The 21417-nt window shown below is 32.5% G+C and overlaps 1 protein-coding gene across 8 annotated transcripts in view; it reads right to left on the reverse strand.

Annotated features, from left to right (window-relative positions):
* DOP1A (DOP1 leucine zipper like protein A) overlaps positions 1 to 21417 on the reverse strand; it is a 111164-nt gene that overhangs the window by 13026 nt on the left and 76721 nt on the right. For all 8 annotated transcript variants that reach the window (XM_031964585.1, XM_031964589.1, XM_031964587.1 and 5 more), the window contains 9 exons: positions 20297 to 20397; positions 18412 to 18671; positions 15589 to 17596; positions 14435 to 14546; positions 14178 to 14360; positions 13537 to 13662; positions 7759 to 7893; positions 1399 to 1454; positions 280 to 384 (listed from right to left, as the gene is read on the reverse strand). In XM_031964585.1, coding sequence (XP_031820445.1) covers positions 280 to 384; positions 1399 to 1454; positions 7759 to 7893; positions 13537 to 13662; positions 14178 to 14360; positions 14435 to 14546; positions 15589 to 17596; positions 18412 to 18671; positions 20297 to 20397 — 3086 coding nt within the window. The remainder of the gene's footprint in view (positions 1 to 279; positions 385 to 1398; positions 1455 to 7758; positions 7894 to 13536; positions 13663 to 14177; positions 14361 to 14434; positions 14547 to 15588; positions 17597 to 18411; positions 18672 to 20296; positions 20398 to 21417) is intronic.

Raw genomic sequence — 21417 nt, forward strand, 5'->3', positions numbered from 1 at the left:
GCCTTCCTGGAATAAGGCTAGTCATTTTTCATTATCCTTGTTCAACAAGGAAACAAAAGGTCCAAGACTTTTGTCAGTTCAGCTGTCCTGTTAGCTCATTCTAGAAGAAATCAGTTTGCTTAATTTAATTTCTAATTACTACCCCCCAATACCCATAAAGTATCCTATGATGAGGAAAAGGGAGGATATAATAGTTTTATACTTACCACTCAGAAATAAGTATATTAAATATGTATATCATCTTTATTAAGAGAAAATATTTTCAGTAAAACTGCTTACCCAAGGATAAGAAACTGCCCTGGAGCTGGGAGGCTCAGCTGTATAGAATCTTTTAGAAGAATCAGCAATGATGTCCAGCTATCCACTAAACTGGGTACTGGAATCCTATAAAACAAGTATGGCTTTATAAATAAAGTCACACCAAACTTTAATCTTGTTCCCATTATTTCTGTGACAAGCTTGTTAACTACTTCCTCTGAAAAATGCCCTGATTTTTTTCTAAACATGAATCCAATTTAGAACTCTTAAAAATAATATATTCTCTATTATCATTAAAAAAAATTTGAAATATCTAATCTGAAATTTTCTAAGAGTTTTAGAATATCTTCCTATGGAACTCAGAATAATAAATTTTATTAATCATTTGAACTTCCAACGTAAATTCAAATTATACATCTCAATTTAGTCACTTGATATCATATTCACCTATTTCCTACCCTAATCTTTCCATTTCCCTTTTATATTAGCTTCTTCACCTATAAGTCTCCACATCAGCATAGGGAAGGTTGACTGTCTATCCAGAATACCCTTCTCTCACCTGCAAAGAAATTAAGATTATCTTTGTTTACACTTTACCTTAAACTTACCTTCTTATTATATATGTTCATATCTTATGAAGCCTTTAATCTATATTGTATTTATTAAAATTTACACATAACTTTACAGTTAGGAGAGATTGTAAAAAATAACAAGGGACAGTTAGGAAGATTTGTTGTAGTAAAGATATTGGAAGTATTTCACACACAAATATAGGTTATGAACCTTTCCTCATCATCAATAACAAAAGTAAAATTACTACAATTTAGATAGATCAGTTACAGAAAATGAATGGAAACATTTCTTCCCAATAGCTATTTGTCCAGTAATCCCAACATTGTAACAGAAAGTTCGTACTACTTCAGTAGTGATTCAGGTCTTTCATTTTTTGCAAAAATTACAGTTTTCCCAAAGTCTTCTCTCTTATACCCAATTCAGTCTTCCATGTAATTGAACTTGATTATGAAAGTTAGGGGTAACAGGAAAAGCAGGAGAGAGTTAGAAAGCACTGAACAACAAAGATTCAAATTTCCCTTCTCTTATTTCTCTGCTGGTAAAGCAGTAAGAAAAAAATCGTCTTACCTTTGAATGTAAGCATAAAAAAACTGTAGCATGCAGACTTCCAAAGAAAGATGTTTCTGAAAACAGAAGAAATCTGTTTCACTCTAAAGAAAGACACTGCCTTTGTCTTTTCATTAATAAACTGTAGCACTTATCACATTGTCTTCAGTTTTAAGAAAAAATGGGGAGTGAATTATTTTTCTCCTTCATTTTATTTAAATGTTTTATTATATGTTCTTTTTAGTTTTTAGCTTTCCCTCTTATTCCAAAAAACATAAACATCTCTAGTACTGAGTACTGGAGATATATATATATATGTATGCATATAAAGATGGCCATGACATAGGTAGTGTGAAAGGGAGTTTTCATTCTAAAAGAATTTTCTAACTCACATTTCTTTCTGTAGTACTTTAAGCCTTGCATAAAGGTTTGGTCAGTGCAAAGAAGCTTGACGGAATGGAAAGAATATATGATTTATTGTCACTTAATTCAAATCCTGGGCTAATCACCCACTATATCTGTGAGCTTGAATAGTCACTGAAACTTCTTTGGGCCTGTTTCCTTATCTATAAAAGGAAGAGGTTAGGTTAGATAACCTCTAAAGTCTCTGGAGTTCATTTTTATGATACTAGTAGGCAATTAACATAACTTTTCCCCCCAGCAAGTATTCTTTATAAAGTTTTGGACAATCTTCATTTCCTAAAAGAAGGAGATCACGAATGAAACACATTCAAGAAAAGTAGCAGAAGATGAGAGAAATGGAAAGAACTTACTGCGTGTCAGACACTATGCTAAATACATTACATTTATTATCTCACTTGATTATCATGATAATCCTGAGAAGTATGTGTTATTTTTATCCCCATTTTACAGAATGGGGAAACTGAGGCTCAAAGAGGGTTTAAGCAACTTGTCTAGGGTCACACAGTTAATAAGTGTCTGAAATTACATTTGAACTCAAATCCTTGACTCTTAGTATGAGACTCTATTACAGTATCTCACTGCCCTGTTCAAAGCAAAACAGTTATAAAGAAAAAAAAAATTCCTGTAACAAATATTAACTGTTGAGCAAAATAAATTCCTCCAATGATTGTAAACAAACACATGTGTGTCTCATTTTGTATTCTAACTCGATCACCTCTCTATCATAGATGGCATGTTTCAGCATCAGTTTTTTGGAATCATGATGGATCACTGTAGCAATAATAGTTCTTAAGACTTTTAGAGTTTGCTTTTTGTAATATCATTATTATTTGCTGTAAAGTTACGCATGTATATAATCCTGTAAATAAAAGGCTATTAAATAAAAAAAAATATATCATTATTATTGTGTATCTATTTTGCTGCTTCTGATCATTACATTATTCATTAGTTCATAAAGATCCTCAAAACTGTTCATTTTTACAATACTAATGTTATAATACGAATTGTTCTTCAGAGTCTATTTACTCGACTTTGCATCAGTATGTAAGTCCTTTCATATCTTTTCAAAATCATCTGTTATCTTTTCTTACAGCACAAAGAATAGTAAATTCTGTTAATAAAAAGTTATTATAATAAAAAAAAAAGAATAGTAATCTCTCGCATTCCTGCAATACAACTTATTCAGACATTCCTCAAATGATAGACAACCCTTTAATATCCAGAGTTTTTATTTTTATTCTTTGTTATCACAGAAATAGAGCTGCTATAAATATTTTTGTACATTTTTTTTTTTATTGATCTCTTTTGGGTGCAGGCCTGGCAGTGGTAAACTGTGTAAAAGGGCATATACTATTTAGGAATAGTATTAAATTGTTTTCCAGAATGGTTATATCAATACATAGGTTCACTAACAATGCACCAATGTGACTGGTTTCCAGGCTGTCCTCCAACATTTACCAATTTCTCTTGTCATCTCTGCCTCACTTATGGATGTGAGATGGAATCTCAGAATTGCTTTAATTGGCATTTCTCCAAATTAGTCATGATTTGGAGTACTTTTTCATATGAACAGCCTGGTTTTCATCCCTTGAGAACTGACTAATAACCAGAGAAATTTGCAGCAAAGATTATTTCCCCAGCTATTTCTCTCTTAATGATAATTTTATTATATTTATGAAAAAAACTTTAAATTCTTTGTAATCAAAATTGTAATCTTTTCAGTAATTTTTTGTGTTCTTTGATCATGAATATTTTGCCTATTTGGAGATATGACAGACAACTTTAACGTCTTAAATTTGTTTATGATAAATCTTTTTATATTTAGGTCACATAATTCACTTGGAATTTTTCTTGATATAAGATGTGAGGTGTTGGTCTAAATAGCATTTCTCCCATCATGGGCTCATAGTTTTTGTCAAGTTCATATAACTATATTTGAGGTATTAGTGTTTAAATAATACTAGGGTAATAAATATATTTGCTTAAGTATGGTATAAAGTTGTCTCTTTTTTAACCAATATCAAATTATTTTTTAAAAATCATTGCTATTTACATGTTATTTTAAGATGTGGCATTGCCATGTCCTCTTCCTTCCCATGTATTTTCATGATTTCTCTTGAGGTTCTTGATCTATTCCTTCTCCTTATGAATTGTGTTATTATATTCTCTAGTTCCATGAGGTAGTCCTTTGATAGTAGTTTGAAGGGTATGGCATCGAATAACAAAATTGATTTCAATAGTATTGTAAATTTTTTTTGAGGGCAGCATAGTAGATAAAGCACTGGATCTAGGGTCAGGAAGACTCATCTTGTTGAACTGAAATGTGTGTATGTGTGTGTATATCTTTACACACATACATTTGCACACTAGTTAGCTTTTATTATTGTTATTAAAATTCTTGTGTCCATCTTGGAAGGCAGACATTACTATTTTTTATATTCTATAGTAATTTTAAATGGAATTTCTTTTTCTTCCTGATGTTTCTTTTTAATTCCATAGAAATGATTGTGTGGATTTAGTTTATATATTGCAAGTTTGCTAAAGTTAATTGTTTCTTTTTTTTTTTTTATTTTTTTATTTAATAGCCTTTTATTTACAGGATATATACATGGGTAACTTTACAGCATTAACAATTGCCAAACCTCTTGTTCCAATTTTTCACCTCTTACCCCCCCACCCTCTCCCCTAGATGGCAGGATGACCAGTAGATGTTAAATATATTAAAATATAAATTAGATACACAATAAGTATACATGACCAAAACGTTATTTTGCTGTACAAAAAGAATCAGACTCTGAAATATTGTTAAAGTTAATTGTTTCAATAAACAGTTATTGAAAATTTTAATTTTCAAAATAATTTAATTTAAATTGACTCTAGAAGGTCATCATGACATTGTCTTCAAAAAATGATAATTGTTTCTTCTTTACTTACATTCCCTCAATTTCTTTTTGTTTTATTGCTATATCAAATATTTTTGTAAGTGGTGATAATGAAGAGTATATTTTGCCCTTGAATTTACTGGAAAAGTTTTCTGTGTATCTTCACTACAAATAATGATAGCTCCTAGTATTAGACATATATTATTTATCCTTTTAAATATGTCCTACTTATTCCTATGACTGCTGGTGTTTTTCATAGAAATGGGTATTTTGTCCTAAGCTTTTTCTTCACCTAGTGATATAGTTACATGATTTTTATTGGTTTTGTTATTAATATGGTTAAAATTGGAGTTTTCCTACTATTAAACCAACCATGAATTTCCAGGAAAATCTGGTCATAGTGAATGATTGGTGATATATTGTTTTTAGCCTCTTTGGTAATATTTCAATTTTTAAAATATCTATAGTTTCCTCTTTCAATTTTGAATGTTTGATAGAATTCACTTGTGAATTCATTTGCCTCTGGAGTTTGTTTTTTAAAGACTTTATGATATTAAATTTCTTCCGAAATTAAGATGTTTAAATTCTCTATTTCTCAATCTGTTAATTTAGACATTTTACATTTTTGATATTTAATTCATCTAAATCACAGATGTTGTTTGGATATAACTGGGAAGATAGTTTCTAATAATAATCTCCTTTGTTGCAACTTCTATTTCATATATCATTACTGCTAATTTGGTTTTTCTCTTCTTTTTAATCAAATTAGCTAATAGTTTATTAATTTTATTGGGGCTTTTTCCCCCCCAACAGTCTCTAGTTAATTCAATATTTTTGTTGTTTTCAATTCTACTGATTCCTTTAATTTTTAGACTTTTTATTTTGGCATTTAATTATATGTTATTTACTTCACTGTCTTCTTCCTATAGTCTATTTTTACCATGTAAGAAAATATTAACACCAAGTCAAATTAGAAAAATATTTCCATGGCTATTTATTTACCATCCTCTCTTGGTTTATAAAGCACATCCACTCCAAAAAGCTTCCAAAAGATTTATTTCAAACAGTCATGCTTATACTCTTGATCAATAACTTCAATTTAACTCATGTTAAAATTATGTTATTGAATTTACCTATCTATTTAAATTTAAAACCAGCTAGAAGAATAGCTTGCTAATATAAATTAATCATAAGTTAAAGGTCATAGAAAGATATGAAAATAACTTTTGAGGCAAGATATTTTAGTAAGACGATCAATAATCAATTTTTAAAAATTCCTTTTCTCTAGCATGGGCAATCTCTTCTCTTTTAACCAAAACTATTCTTGCCAAGTGCTTCCTGCTGTTGCTAAAAGGATGCAAGATTCTATTTGGCTCAAAAACATTTAAGAATGTCATATGAATTCATAGTTTGAGTCTTTAGATGAAAAACTTAAGAAAAAGATAACAAGAGAAAAATAAAATAGGTTTCTTAGGTTCACTGTCTTTCTTTCTTCAGGTCTGCAGCTGAATTTTCTTTGGTTTGGCCAGATTTATGTAGATTTGTTAATTTTATAAGTTTCATTTATTTACCTTCATATAAGAGTTGGTGTCAGTTAAGACAGGAGATTGAGTTTCAAGGGCAAATGGCAGCAAAGCCACAGAGTATGTAAAGGAGGGTAGGCATTGTCTACTCTTTTGCCTTCTTCTGCTCTATCACATAGTACCTAATGACCATTGTTAAAAAGGTTATAAGTTCCCTGAGCACAGAGACTATGTGGATTTTCAGCTCATAACTAAGTTTCCACCACAGTACCTCACATTTTTTTTTCTGACTTTTAAGTGTTCTTTTAGTTACACTATTAGTTATTACAAGAAAATACTATTTAGCACAGAAACTTTAACTACTAATAGCAGTGGTCTCTAAGTTTTTTTGACTGTATATGTGTATCAGAATAAATTTTTGAGCATCACCTCCAGTATGTATAAAATAATGCATTTGTAAGTTTTTTATATATGCATATAATTACTTATACTGATTTTGTACATTATAAAACATAAAAATTAGTAAGCATTTATTAAGTATCAACAATATGTTAAGCACTGGGCTAAATGCTTCAGGTACAAAAGAGGGAAAAGCCAGTCTTTGCCCATAAGGAGTTCACAATGTAATGGAAAATGATGAGAAAAAGATGAAATAAAAAGCCACTAAACTAAGAGAGTAATATAGATAGATTGAGCTTTAAGAAAAGTCTTTGAAAAGTTATTTTTAAAAAGTCTTTGGCAGGTGTATGAAGGATATATTGTAGAAAGGTGAAATCTGAGGCAGGGAGAATGATTAGAAGGCTATTGCAATAATACAAGCAAGAGGAGATAAGGACTTGCACTACGAGTGGTGACTGTGATTAGAGAAAAGGCAAGTGGGAGGTGTTGTTTAGGTAGAAATCACATGTTTTGGCAACAGATTGGATATATTGGGCGAGGGAGAGGAAGCAGTCAAAGATGACACCAAGGTTGTGAATCTGAGTGATCGGAAGGACAAACGATTTGGACAGACAAAATGGAGAAGTTCAGAAGCAAGAGAGGTTTGGGAAGAGGTACATCTCACATAATAAGATTTTTGATGCAAATTACTCATTCTATATAGACTTATTCCATGCTACAAAATAAAAGGAGGGGAGAGAGAGTTGTCACTCACAGTTACATCTTGGCACACAAAGCTAGCCTCCAAGGGGCAACTGCTACAGCAACAAGTTAATCTGGTGAGTTGTAGGAGGATAGATTTTCCAAATAGCCCTCGGACAACTCCTTCTATGGATGCCTAAGTAGCTATTAAGGATTAAATGTCCTGAAGGGCAAATGCCCAGCTCAACAAATGGAAGGTTAGGGAGCTTCTTACAGCAAAGGTAATCCTAATAGTAGGAGAAAATTGGAGATAAACTCTGTGAATAGTTATCATAAGGGGGTGGGATATAACTCACATTCCCACACTCAAAATGATCACATATTCCTTGGAACTAGCTAGTCCTACTTTGGAGACCACAGTTCTATACCATTTCTGAAACAGAACTAACACCACAAAGCATCATTTTTCATACCTTATCCTTGACAATGGCTGGTGGCTGCTTCAAAACTTCCTTTACTGTTTGAATAACAGTTTCAGTTCTCATGACACTAATTGAGCGGACCAGTTCGACTAGCAAAAGCTGTTCTTCACTGGCTGCAGGAATGACCTGAGAAGGATGACATGACATTAGTTTTAGACTATGAACTGTCTGAAATCAGAGATTCTCTCCCACAGACTATTCCGAGAGCACTGGAATAGTACAGGGGGTGCTTAATGTATTGCAACTATTAAATCAATCTAGCCTTACTCATAGCAAGCCAGGACTATTCAGTCCCTTATTCTCTTCTTCACCCCCTTTACCTCCTTGCAAAACTCCTAATTTCCTCTTAACTATACAAAGATGACAAACTCTCAACTGGCTTTCCTACTTCCAATTTCTCCCAATTAGAAAACACTTCCACTTTAATTTTTTCATACTATACTTATGTGTGTACATGTGCAATCTCCCATCAATATGTAAACACCTTGAGAGCAAGATCAGCTTTGTTTTGTTTGTATTTTTGTATTTCCAGTTCCCAGAAGGGTGCCTAGTAAACAGTAAATGTTTGTTGATATCAATTTAATATTGTCCAGTTTTAGTTCTATTACATTCTCATCAGATGTAGAAAGATGCCATCACAAACAGAAAAAATTTACTATAAATTTGTTCTTAGTTTTTTTTTTTTAAGAATCAATATATATTATATATGAAATCAGTATTAAACAGTAAACCACATGTTTGGATATGTGATCTTTAACATTTTTAACACGCCCATCTAATATATATACTAAAGTCAAAAGAAGTAGGCTAATTATGATAGGCTCTCTCTAAAGACACCTCAACAAAAAGGAAGAAAAAAAAAACCCTAGTTCTTCGAAAATGAATGGAAGACTTTATTAACATACTTTTTTGCCATACATTGACCAATTCAGAGCCATATTTAGATACAAAACCAAAGTAGTTTCCATAACAATGCAGAGGCCAGTTATATCTGATATATTTATTATAATTATATTCAAGCAATCAGCTTAGTAAAATAAATCAATGTCCCCAAATTCCTATTATTAGTGTTTTCTTTAACATTAAATTACTCCAGAATTTAAAAAAAAAGACGATTTAACTATATTCAGTAGTTGCACCATACCTAAATTTGATTGGAAAATGAGGCAAAATCTCAATAGACGCAGGAAAAACTTTTGACAAAATACATCACCCAATCTTATTGAAAAAACTAGAAAGCATAGGAGTAAATGGGAGTTGTCCTTAAAATGATAAGCAATATCTATATAAAATCATCAGCAAGCATTATTTGTAATGGGGAGAGCCTAATCAAAGATCAGGGATGAAACAAGGATGTCCATTATCATCACTATGATTCAATATTGTCCTATAAATGTTGGCTCTAGCAATAAAAAAAAGAAAAAGAAATTAAAGAAATTAAAATAGGCAATGAGATAAAACGATCTCTCTTTGCAAATACTATGAAGATATACTTAGAGAATCCCAGACAATCATTTAAAAACATACTTGAAACAATTAACAGTCTAGCAAAGTTGCAGGATATACAATAATCCCAAACAAATCATCAGCATTTCTATGTTACTAATGAAGTCCAACAGCAATGAGACAGAAAGAGAAATTCCATTTAAAATAACTATAGATAAAAATAAAATATTTGGGTATCTACCTGCCAAGACAAACCCAGGGACTATACGAACACAATTACAAAACACTTTTCAGACAAATTAGGTCAGATGGAAAACTATCTAATGCTGATAGGTAGACTGAGATAATATAGTAAAATGGCAATATTACCTAGATTAGTCTATTTGTTCAGTGCCATACCAATCCAACTCCCAAAAAATTATTTTATAGAGCTAGAAAAAAAAAATTACAAAATTCATCTGGAAGAACAAAAGATCAAGAATATTAAGGGAATTAATAAAACAAACAAACAAAACAAAAAAACCTCAAAAAACAAAGGATGGTGACCTAGAAGTACCAGACCTAAAACTCTATTACAAAGCAGCAGTAATCAAAATCATATGGTACTGGCTAAGAAATAGAATCCGTGGATTAGAATCCGTGGAATGGAATAGATACACATAACACAATAATTAATAACTATAGTAATTTAATGTTTGATAAATCCCCAAACTCCCAACATCTAGGATAAGGACTATTCCACAAAAATCATTGAGAAAACTAGAAAATGGCATGTTTTACTCATACTCAAATTTGGCATACACCTACACCTCACACCCCATACCAAAAAAAGGTCAAAATGGGTACATGATTCAGGCATGAGGGGAGATACTATAAACAAATTAGGAAAGCAAGCAATAGTTCACCTTTCAGATTTTTGGAGAAGGGAGAAATTTGTGGCCAAAGAAGAACTAGAGAACACTATGAAGTGCAAAATGGACAATTCTGATTACATTAAATTAAAAAGTATTTGCACAAACAAAATGAACATAAACAAGATTAAAAGGGAAGCAGAAAGCTGTGAGAAAAATTTTATATCCAAGGTTTCCAATAAAGGCTTCATTTCTAAAATATAGAGAAAATTTATAAGAATATAAGCCATACAGAAACTAGGCATTGATCCACACTTAACACCGTACACCAAGATAAGGTCAAAATGGGTTCATGACCTAGGCATAAAGAATGAAATTATTAATAAATTAGAGGAAGACAGGATAGTTTACCTCTCAGACCTGTGGAAGGGGAAGGACTTTATGACCAAAGCAGAACTAGAGATCATTACTGATCACAAAATAGAAAATTTCAATTATACCAAACTGAAAAGTTTTTGTACAAACAAAACTAATGCAGACAAGATTAGAAGGAAAGCAATAAACTGGGAAAATATTTTTACAGTCAAAGGTTCTGATAAAGGCTTCATTTCCAAAATATATAGAGAATTAACTCTAATTTATAAAAAATCAAGCCATTCTCCAATTGAAAAATGGTCAAAGGATATGAACGGACAATTCTCAGATGAAGAAATTGAAACTATTTCTAGTCATATGAAAAGATGCTCCAAGTCATTAATAATCAGAGAAATGCAAATTAAGACAACTCTAAGATACCACTACACACCTGTCAGATTGGCTAAGATGACAGGAAAAAATAATGATGATTGTTGGAGGGGATGTGGGAAAACTGGGACATTGATGCATTGTTGGTGGAGTTGTGAACGAATCCAACCATTTTGGAGAGTAGTTTGGAACTATGCTCAAAAAGTTATCAAACTGTGCATACCCTTTGATCCAGCAGTGTTACTACTGGGATTATATCCCAAAGAGATTATAAAGAAGGGAAAGGGACCTGTATGTGCACGAATGTTTGTGGCAGCCCTTTTTGTAGTGGCTAGAAACTGGAAACTGAATGGATGTCCATCAGTTGGAGAATGGCTGAATAAATTGTGGTATATGAAAATTATGGAATATTACTGTTCTGTAAGAAATGACCAACAGGATGATTTCAGAAAGGCCTGGAGAGACTTACACGAACTGATGCTGAGTGAAATGAGCAGGACCAGGAGATCATTATATACTTCAACAACAATACTATATGATGACCAGTTCTGATGGACCTGGCCATCCTCAGCAACGAGATCAACCAAATCATTTCTAATGGAGCAGTAATGAACTGAACTAGCTATACCCAGAAAAAGAACTCTGGGAGATGACTAAAAACCATTACATTGAATTCCCAATCCCTATATTTATGCACACCTGCATTTTTGATTTCCTTCACAAGCTAATTGTACAATATTAAAGTCTGATTCTTTTTATACAGCAAAATAACGTTTTGGTCATGTATACTTATTGTGTATCTAATTTATATTTTAATGTATTTAACATCTACTGGTCATCCTGCCATCTAGGGGAAGGGGTGGGAGGGTAAGAGGTGAAAAACTGGAACAAGAGGTTTGGCAATTGTTAATGCTGTAAAGTTACCCATGCATATAACCTGTAAATAAAAGGCTATTAAATTTAAAAAAAAAAAAAAAAAATATATATATATATATAAAAGAATATAAGCCATAGCTTTGTTTAATGTCTTATGAAATTTTCATGAACAATCCAAGCATAATTGTTAAGAACATGTGTATTAAGTTGATGTAAGTGGAATAAAAGTTTTATGAAGGGACTTTTCAACTACTTTCACTATAACTTTTCATGTAAATCAGATCTTTAGTTCTGAATCTTTTCTAAAGGAAATTGCACATTTTGAAGATTTACTTCCCACTTGGTAGCTATATAATGGACTTAAAAAAAATTTTAAGTATAAAATTATCAAATGGCAAAAGTTCCATGTGTTCCATATTGTTCCAAACATTACTCCTCTCTCCACCACCCTGATTCAATTTCTCTTTTAGAACAAAGGTGGTGGTCTAATAAAATCATATGTTCCACTTAAAAAAAAACAAAAGCCCGGTTAGTTGGCATATATATATATGCCATTCTTCAATTGATAAATGGTTAAGAATATGAACAGACAATTTTCAGCTGAAGAAATTAAAGCCATTTCTAGTCTTTTGAAAAAAAATGCCCTAATTCACAACTCTAGTTCACACCTCTCAGATTGGCTAAGAGATAATGATAAATGTTGGATGGGATGTGGGAAAATTAGAACACTAATGTATTGTTGGTGGAGTTGTGAACTGATCCAACCATTCTGGAAAGCAATATGGAATTATACCCAAAGGACTATCAAACTGTGTATACCCTTTGATCCAGCAGTGTTTCCACTGGGCTTGTATCCTAAAGAGATCATAATAGAGAGAAAAGGACTCACATGTGCAAATAGCACATGTTTGTAGTAGCCTTTTTTGTAATGGAAAGTGGAAACTGAGTGGATGCCTAGGAGTTGGGGAATGGCTGAATAAGTTATGGTATATGAATATTATGGAATATTATTGTTCTATAAGAAATGATCAGTAGGATGATTTCAGAAAGGCCTGGAGAGACTGACATGAACTGATGCTAAGTGAAGTAAGTAGAACCAAAAGAACATTGTATATGACAACAAAATTATGTGAATCAATTATGATGGACTTGGCTCTTTTCAACAATAAGGTGATGCCGGCCAATTCTAATATTCTTGTGATGGAGAGAGCCCTCTGCATTCACAAAGAGGACTGTGGGGAGTGTATATGGCTCACAACATTCACCTGTTATTATTTGCTTGTTTTTTTCTTTCATTTTTTTTCCACCCTCTTTTTAATCTGATTTTTCTTGTGCACTATGATAAATGTAGACATATATTTGGAACGACTTCACATGTTTAACCAACCTATATTAGATTACCTGCTGGTTAGGGGAGGCAGGAGGGAGAAAAATATGGAACACATTGAACGGGTGAATTTTGAAAACTATTCTTGACATGTACTTTGAAAAATAAAAAGCTATTATTGAAAAAAATAATAAAATAAAATCATACCTTTCAGGTGAAAAAAAAGAAACCCAATTTAAACAAAACAGTCACAGTAATCACATCTGTCAGGTGTGCAACACTTTCCACCTGTAGTCTATCACTTCTCAAATGAGAAGTGCTTCTTTTTCTTGTCCTAAGTAAACTTCAAATTTTACATCTCAAACTTTTCCCAGAAACTAAGGTGAAAAATCATTATTTCAAACATAAAAAATAACAAATTACTAATAGCACCTAGAGGAAAGCTAAGTACATAGCAGAAGTTCAAGATATGTACTTACAATATGAACAAACTAATTAAAAGCAAAAAGGAGTTTTAATGTATACCTTTGTCCTAGAAGTAGTTTTGTTTTGTCTTCTTTCATTCCATACAAATGCAATGGCAGCCATGAAATGCACACCGTGATTCATTGAGATTGGGCCCAACAGTTCAAGAATCTGCTGCCTCAAATTCTGAAACAGTTTAAGCAAAAAACAAGTAAAACTTTATATAACTAATTTATACAACAAATAATTTTGTGTCTATTGAAGATTATAAAATAACTAAAAAAAACCAGATCTACAGTTTAAAAAAATAAGCCAATCAAGAGCCAAAATAATATTACATCTAATGAGATACCCAAAAGCTAAGAGAAAAAAAAAAACATCTATCAAAGACTTTTAAAAGGAATTTGACATTTTTGAACAAAGTAATTTTCAATCAGTAGATACTCCACAAAGGAATTTTTGAAAATTGTAGTTTACCCAGTGTTCCTCAAAATTGGTTCAGAGGTTATTATAGTACTCTTTGGGAAAAAATAGGTAAGATCCATCCTCCCCTCATTCCTGGGGCTCCAGCACATTTCTACTTCCTCAGTGTGTGTGTGTGTGTGTGTGTGTGTGTGTATTATATACATATAATATAATACAGTAATTAGATGGAGAAGAGAAAAATTAAGCAATGGTAACTTTAACATGAGTTTCCTAACCTTTGTGGAACCAAGATTAATAGTAGTAACAGATGCAGCTGCAGCAATAGTTGATTTTTCTGAAGAGTCAGCCTGATGCAGGATGCTCCAAAGCAGTGTCACAGAGGACATAATCATGTGAAGGATAGAGAGAATCCCACTTCGTGCCTCAAATAGGTGCTTCTGGTCAACATTCACCAAGAGCTAAAAGAAAAAAAGATACATGAATATCTAGCTAAACCTAATATCATTAATGCCATCTGTTGAACCCATCTTACCTGATGATACTGTGTGGAGGGATCCAACAAACAGTAGTGGATGATAGTTGTAATACCTTCTAGAAGAGTAAGTATCATATCTGGTGGAATAATTGATGCCATCCAAAGAGGCCTATTTAAAATACAGTGTGTTCATTTGATTAAAAAAAATCTATTAAATCAACATGTTAGTAAGATATACAAACATTTATTATCTACTTAATTAGATATAGTAATTTTCCAATGCTTAGTGATTGACAGAGAAGTAATTAAATGATTTGGTCAAGTTTCCTATAAATTTTTATGGAGTTCTAGATGGAGTAAGCTAGCTCCATTTTTGGTTAGTTTCACAGACATAAGAGTAATTTGAGCTTCAAATCAGTGATCAGGAGATGAAGAATACAAGTCAAATGAATAATCAAAGCTTTGATTAGCCTACAAAAGGTAAGAAAAAAGAAAAACAATTATCTTCTGAATTTACCATATTTACAAAATGGAACAACATTCATACAAGTGACTGGTTACAGAAAGCAAAGTTCTGCTAGAAATGCTGTATTTGTTTGAATATAGATTATACTTATAACATTTCTTGGTTGGGGGAGACACAAACATAAATCTTTGGAAGAAAAAGTATAGATTCACACAAAATAGAATTACATGAAGTTATTGTATTAAAAATTATCAAAGATTTTAAAAAATTCTTCCAAATTAAAATTATATTTATTTTTATTACCACTGATTTCTTTTGAATTTACTATCCTTCTTCCTGACTTTCTCACATCATTTTCATTACATTCTACTGTATTAACAGACAGCAAAGTTTTGAAGTCGATGGCAATTTCAGTACAGACATCTTTCCCAATTTCAAAAACTATTCAAATATACTAAGATTCTCTTTAGTTCCCAAGATCTCATCTTCTATTACAACTTCTCTAATTCTAATAATTGATTTATACAAGCCAGTCTCGAAGAGAAAGAAAAACAGACTATATTCATACAAATATAGTATTCCTGAACTGTTGAACTACTACTACTTCTCTTCAGAAATGAATATTCACTATGTTTTAGTGCACTCCAATTTGGTGGCCAAAATTGTGATTGGCTTTTTACAAATAAACATTTCTTTTAACATAAGTCATTAAAGCACAATAAAAATAAAAACCAATACCACTTGCCTACTGTCAGATAGTCCTGTTTCATATTTGTATTGAAGAATTAGATTATCCAAATTCCTGCAAAGCTGGAGTGTCACAGAAACAACCACTCTCTGTAGAATTTTTCCCATATAAGGCAGAGTAGATGTGATTAAGCCGATCCACTGGGGATGCATCTTACATGCACAGTGCTGATGTAAAGCTCTTATCACTGCACATAGGAACATGCCTTGACACGTGATTGGCTGGGCATGCAAATACTGAAGAGAAGTCATTGGCTGGTGTGGGTTGATATGTTCTAAGTCAGTTACCACGAATTCAAAACCTGTTTCATTCTCTTCGGAAACAGTCATTACATGATGCTCTAACACAATCAGCCTCTGAAGCACCTTTAAAAGTTGAGACTGTAGAGTGCTGCCATTGTCCAATTCATCCTCTGAGAAGTTAATAAGACTATCCTCTGAGAAACCTTCCTCAATGGCTACAATGTTTTTACCTGACATCTTTTCACTATGCCATTTTTGTGCACTGAAGATAGATGATAATAAACAATGAAGAATAACTTTTTGAACCTTGCACTTAGACAACATATCAGAAATAAAGCTAGGGAAGCCCTTTGCTGAGCTTTCTATAACCTTGGCTAGCTCAGTAAAGAGAAGTGTTAAAATTTCAATGCTCATCATCTGCATATTGCGATTGCCTATTAAGTCTTGTGGTGTGACCTTGACATGAGTTGGATAATGGCTACGCATATAATACAAGCAAAGAGAAATAAGAATTTCTATATACATGGAACTCCGAAAGTTATGGTTAGAATCCACAGGAATATGACTATAAAAGTCTTTACCCATAACAGAAATTCGATGTCTGGCCAAAAGATTCTGAAGCAAAGAAAGTTGGGGAGTATACACATTATTGACACTAGTGGTGGAAATGGCATTTACAAAAGCAATAGGATTAGTTTTCAAGATAGCTTTGATAGCAGAAAAAGCATACAATGTTCTTGAGGAATCATATAACTGCAGATACAGTAACACGTGCTGATATAATGGGTGAATGTTGAAGTTGGGAGATTTTCGTGTTCCTGGAGATCCCATATCACTCTCAATTTCAGAAATTTCACCTTCTCCACAGCTATACCAATTTTCTAAGTCCAGACCATCACTAAAGAATATACTGGTTTGCTTAACCTTATCATTTTGAACTTTTTTCTTATCATCATCCTTCTTTCTGGCAAGTTTTACTTTGGGTTTTGCTCCAGGCTGCTTTCCTGACTCCTTGACAATTGTTTCCTTTTCTGACACTTTGTCTGGCAACTTTTCTTTGAAGCTGAATTGAATACTACTATGACTTCGCTGTCTAGACTTTGCTTCTGCTGAATTGCTACAAGGTTCATGGAGTGTGTGATGCGTTACAGAAATGCAAGGTGAGGAACTGTTCCTAGAGATTCCATTAGAGGAAGCTTCCAGTCCCGCCTCAGCAGACAGAGATAAAAACTGACAACTTTCATTGCTAAGTAAACTGCTCTGGCTATGCTGGATGACTTGATCTTCATTCTTAATAGCCTCATCACATGGATGTACAGTACTGAATTTGGGTGTTATATCATCTGTCTGAAGTTGATGTTTAACTGGTTCAGATTCTTCTTCAAGGCCACTTACAACTTTACATATGAGGTCAAAAACTACCTGCTGCACGATATCATCTGCTGAATCTTCCTTTGGGCTCTGAGAATTATCTGAGGCATTCATGTTTTCAGTTTCCACATCATAGCTCAAGTTATCTCCACCAGAAGACTGGGAGCAACCTGAATCTGAACTCTGAAGTATTTCTATTTGTTGATCTGGAAGGTCGAAATCAGATACAACCATTGGTATTGTCTCACTACTAGTACTTAAAAGAGAAAGCCTGTCACTTAATGGATTGACTGTAAGACTAAAGTTCTCCATTTCATCCATCACAAGCTGTTTCTCGTTGCTTTCTTTAGTTGTAATGAGCTGAACTTGATTTGTAGGCAAATGGGAAAATGCTTTAAAAGAAGAAAAAACAAGACATATTAGAATATTTTGCAAAATACTTTTTTTTAACCCCTGAAGTTACTGTCATTATATGTGAGACTTTACAAGAAAATGACAATTATTAAACTGTTTAGGTCTTTTCAAATTAATTATATTGTATTTGTATCATGTATACTTACTTATATAAGTAATACACACATATATACAAATATGCATATATAATGTAATGGGCACATAAGGAAAAGTTAAGTGGACAAAAATTTAGATTTTGTTCACAAAGATTTTTCTATCCCTTCTATTGAAGCCCAGAAATTTGAGGTATTTGTATTGTTTTGACAGAATGTATACAAAATATGTATAGGACATAATATATCATTTGCAGAAGATCATTCAAGTTATAATACGTAATTATAAAATAAGAATGATCAATGGTTATGCTTCTGGCCAAAATCCTGAAGTTAAAATTACTGATTTGTGCCTATGAAGAGATATAAGGTTTGATAACAGATTCTTTTTCACAGCTATCATCAGAGAAATTCTTAATGCTTAACTTCTGATTTATTAATCAGAAAAGCCCTCAATTTTTCAAAGAAGCAGCCTGCCCTGATGAATGAAGTATCCTTCTGATCATGATTCCCTAATCAACAAGTATAAAGGATAAATAGACAAGATTGATGTAAAATTTATATCTGGGAAATGATTCTAATCTAAGAAGTGATTCTAATAAGGGTAAGTTTCTGATGAAATGTTATCAACTTATATGAATACATCTTTTATTAATTGATGATTAGCATTAAGGATGAAATTTTTTTTATATTGTATTTACCATCATTGCAGGAAAAATTTTGCATAAAATGCTTGTCATTTTCCTCCTCCGTATAACAGGGCATTTTATTCCAATAACGCTCTGCCTGTACCCGTTGCACTGACACTCTCTGAGTTTTAGGATGAAGCAGGAGCAGCAGCAATGGCTCTAGAACTCTTGCAATGTCATGTCTTTGGAGCACTTGATTCAACCAAGCTTGTCCCACAGAACTAGTGGAACCATCCAGGCTATTAAGGCTATCTAACATGATGAAGAGTGATCTAGCATGAAATAATGTCAAAATAGAAAAGCAAAGAATCATTATTTTTTCATTTTTCTTCTGAGTAAACTATTTATTATAAAGTGATCATATTCTAAGATGATGGACACCTAAAATGTATCTTATGATGCAGAAGGCTTGTTGATAGCTTTAAGTACTGTATTTAGAGTTGGAAAGAGTATGTGAGATTATAGATGAGAAGACCTGGGATCCAGGAGAGAAGAGGTTTGGTTAAGGTCACACAGGCAGCTGAGATTTAAGCCAATGTCTTTTGACTCTAAATTTACTGTACTTTCTCCCTTGCTATCTCTCTTTAATTAGTGATTAATTAATCTGCCCAAATTTTCTTCTTTCAATCTGAATTTTGTCAAAATACAGAAAAAACTGCTGCTATCACCACCATCATAGAGTGTGACACTTTTAAAGTAAAGTGTTCTTCTTTTCTCTAAAATATGATCATTCTCTGGGAGCAGGTTTCTCGGGGAGGTTCTGGAGGCAGCCTTAGTTTCAGTTGCAAGTAATAATCACCTCAAATGCAGCCAGGGATTAAAGTACAGTCCTTTATTGTCTCTTCCAAAATAGCCCGGTAAGCTTTCCTTGGTTCCGACAGCTCTTGTTGCTAGTCCTTTGCCTCTGCTTCTGCCAGCTTCAGCCTCTCCTCTTCCAAATCCCCAGTTCTGCCCAACTGCAGTCTCTAGCTTCTCAATCTTCTCAACTCACTCCTCCACTGACTCAGCTCCTTTTATGCTCTTTTAGAGGTGTAAACTCAAAGGTTGACTCCTCTGAGAGTGGTATTGTGGGAGGTGTAACTTTGTGAATCTCCCAGACTTGTGAACTCTAATGTGTGAGTTAATGTGTGAACTCTCAAAGGTATAAACTTAAGCATTGTTTCTATCAATTCCAGTGAGTTAACACCTTGTTTCACGTTCTGGCTCATAACACATAGTTCAATAAATTTCAGGGATATAAATAGGGCCAAAGTGAGCAGACTATAAAGTAGGCCTCAGGCAATAATGAGAAACTAAACTACTCCTCCTATTTAGATGTCCATTTTCTAAATCTGAACACATTTTTTGGAGGATGCTGCAGATATATATGTATGCCTATTTTCAGTTAACAAGAGCCCACGATTAATATACTACTCTCACAGAGGGAGCTGTACTTTTTTAAAAACCACTATAAAAGGCTGCTTAGCAAGACTAAAAACTTTCTAGTTCCTGTCAAAAGTAGTTTGAGACTTCAAGGTCCATGCCAACAAAAAAATCAGGAATGTATGCAGAGGAAGTGTTTCATTATCTCTGTGTTTCAAAAGGGTTATTCCAGAATTGTAAGGAGAAAATCAAGGAAAGAAGCAACATGACTTGACTGAAAGACACAGGACTTAGAGGCCCTGGGTTTGAATCAAGATAATCTCAAAGTACCCTTCCAACTCTAAATATATATAGGTAGAATAATGTATTTAAAATGTTATAAAAAAAAATGTTGTAAAAAAATTACTAATTGTATTTAACAGGCAAATTAATATAGTTTTATAAAAGTGAATAATTACTGCATAAACATATTATTCAAAGGAAGATAGTGTTAGGATAGAATAGAAATGATTATACAATAGATATGATAACCAACCTGTCAAAGGAACGAGCAAAAGATGATGATTTATTTATATGAAGGTCCCTAGTTAGATGCCAAAGTACAGCAAACTTTGCATGTGCTTCCATTCTTACTTTCTGTAGAAAAACATAAAAGTTTAGCTAATTTATTTATTTTTCTTTGAAGACAGGTAACTATTTTAGAAAAAAGCAAATTTTCACATAAAGTAGGTGATATATCTCTACACATCATCTACTTTATATGAAAATATAAAAACAAGTTGGATGATCAACTCTAGCTAGTTCACATAAATTTTATTTAATTTATATCCTAGATTATATCTTACAAAATCACAGGAGCCTGAAGAAGTTAATACACTTCACAAAGTAGCATGATTGCAGGAGATAACTAATAAAATGAAAGGATCTGGTTCCATAATGTAAATATTTTCTTATCAGTTGATTTGTTTTGGGGAATAATCACAATATGCTCCCTGAAATGACTTATTAGTAGTAGTAAAAAATAATAGCTAATCTTTATATAGAGCTTACTATGTGCTAAGTACTTTGTAATTGTTTGATCCTCACAAAATCCCTGGAGAGTAGGTACCATTGCCATTTTGAGGAAGAGGAAACTAAGGCAAACAAGGGTTAAGGAACCATCATACATCTAATAAGTAGCTGACGATAAATTTGAAATCAGTCTTTCTTGACTCCATGGTGGTCATGTGCTCAATTACATTTCATTTCTGTTGAAAAATATTTTTTGATCTTATAGTCAAGTGGTAACAAATCACTTAAATTATTTATATCTAAGGAAAAGTATTCAGATAAAAATAGATAATATTTAAAGTTAAAATAAAGTCTTTCCCAAAGAAAAACCCCAATGAATATTAAATATAAACACATTTAAAATACACCAAACAGAAACTACCCCATTCCTGCCTAATGCACTGCCCTCAAACCCATAATTATGTACAGTAATTTCTAATATCCTAATCTTTGAACAGATATCTTTTTTGTCCAAATTACTCATGACAGAGATTAGAAGCTACTCAGATAATAAGAGAGCATTAAAATACATTTTTGTGAGTATTTAAGAATTTCCATGAAGACAACAACCAAATAATATTAAAATGAAATGGATATTCTTCTAAA

The sequence above is a fragment of the Sarcophilus harrisii genome, chromosome 4, assembly GCF_902635505.1.
Source record: "Sarcophilus harrisii chromosome 4, mSarHar1.11, whole genome shotgun sequence".
Classification (NCBI taxonomy): domain Eukaryota; kingdom Metazoa; phylum Chordata; class Mammalia; order Dasyuromorphia; family Dasyuridae; genus Sarcophilus; species Sarcophilus harrisii.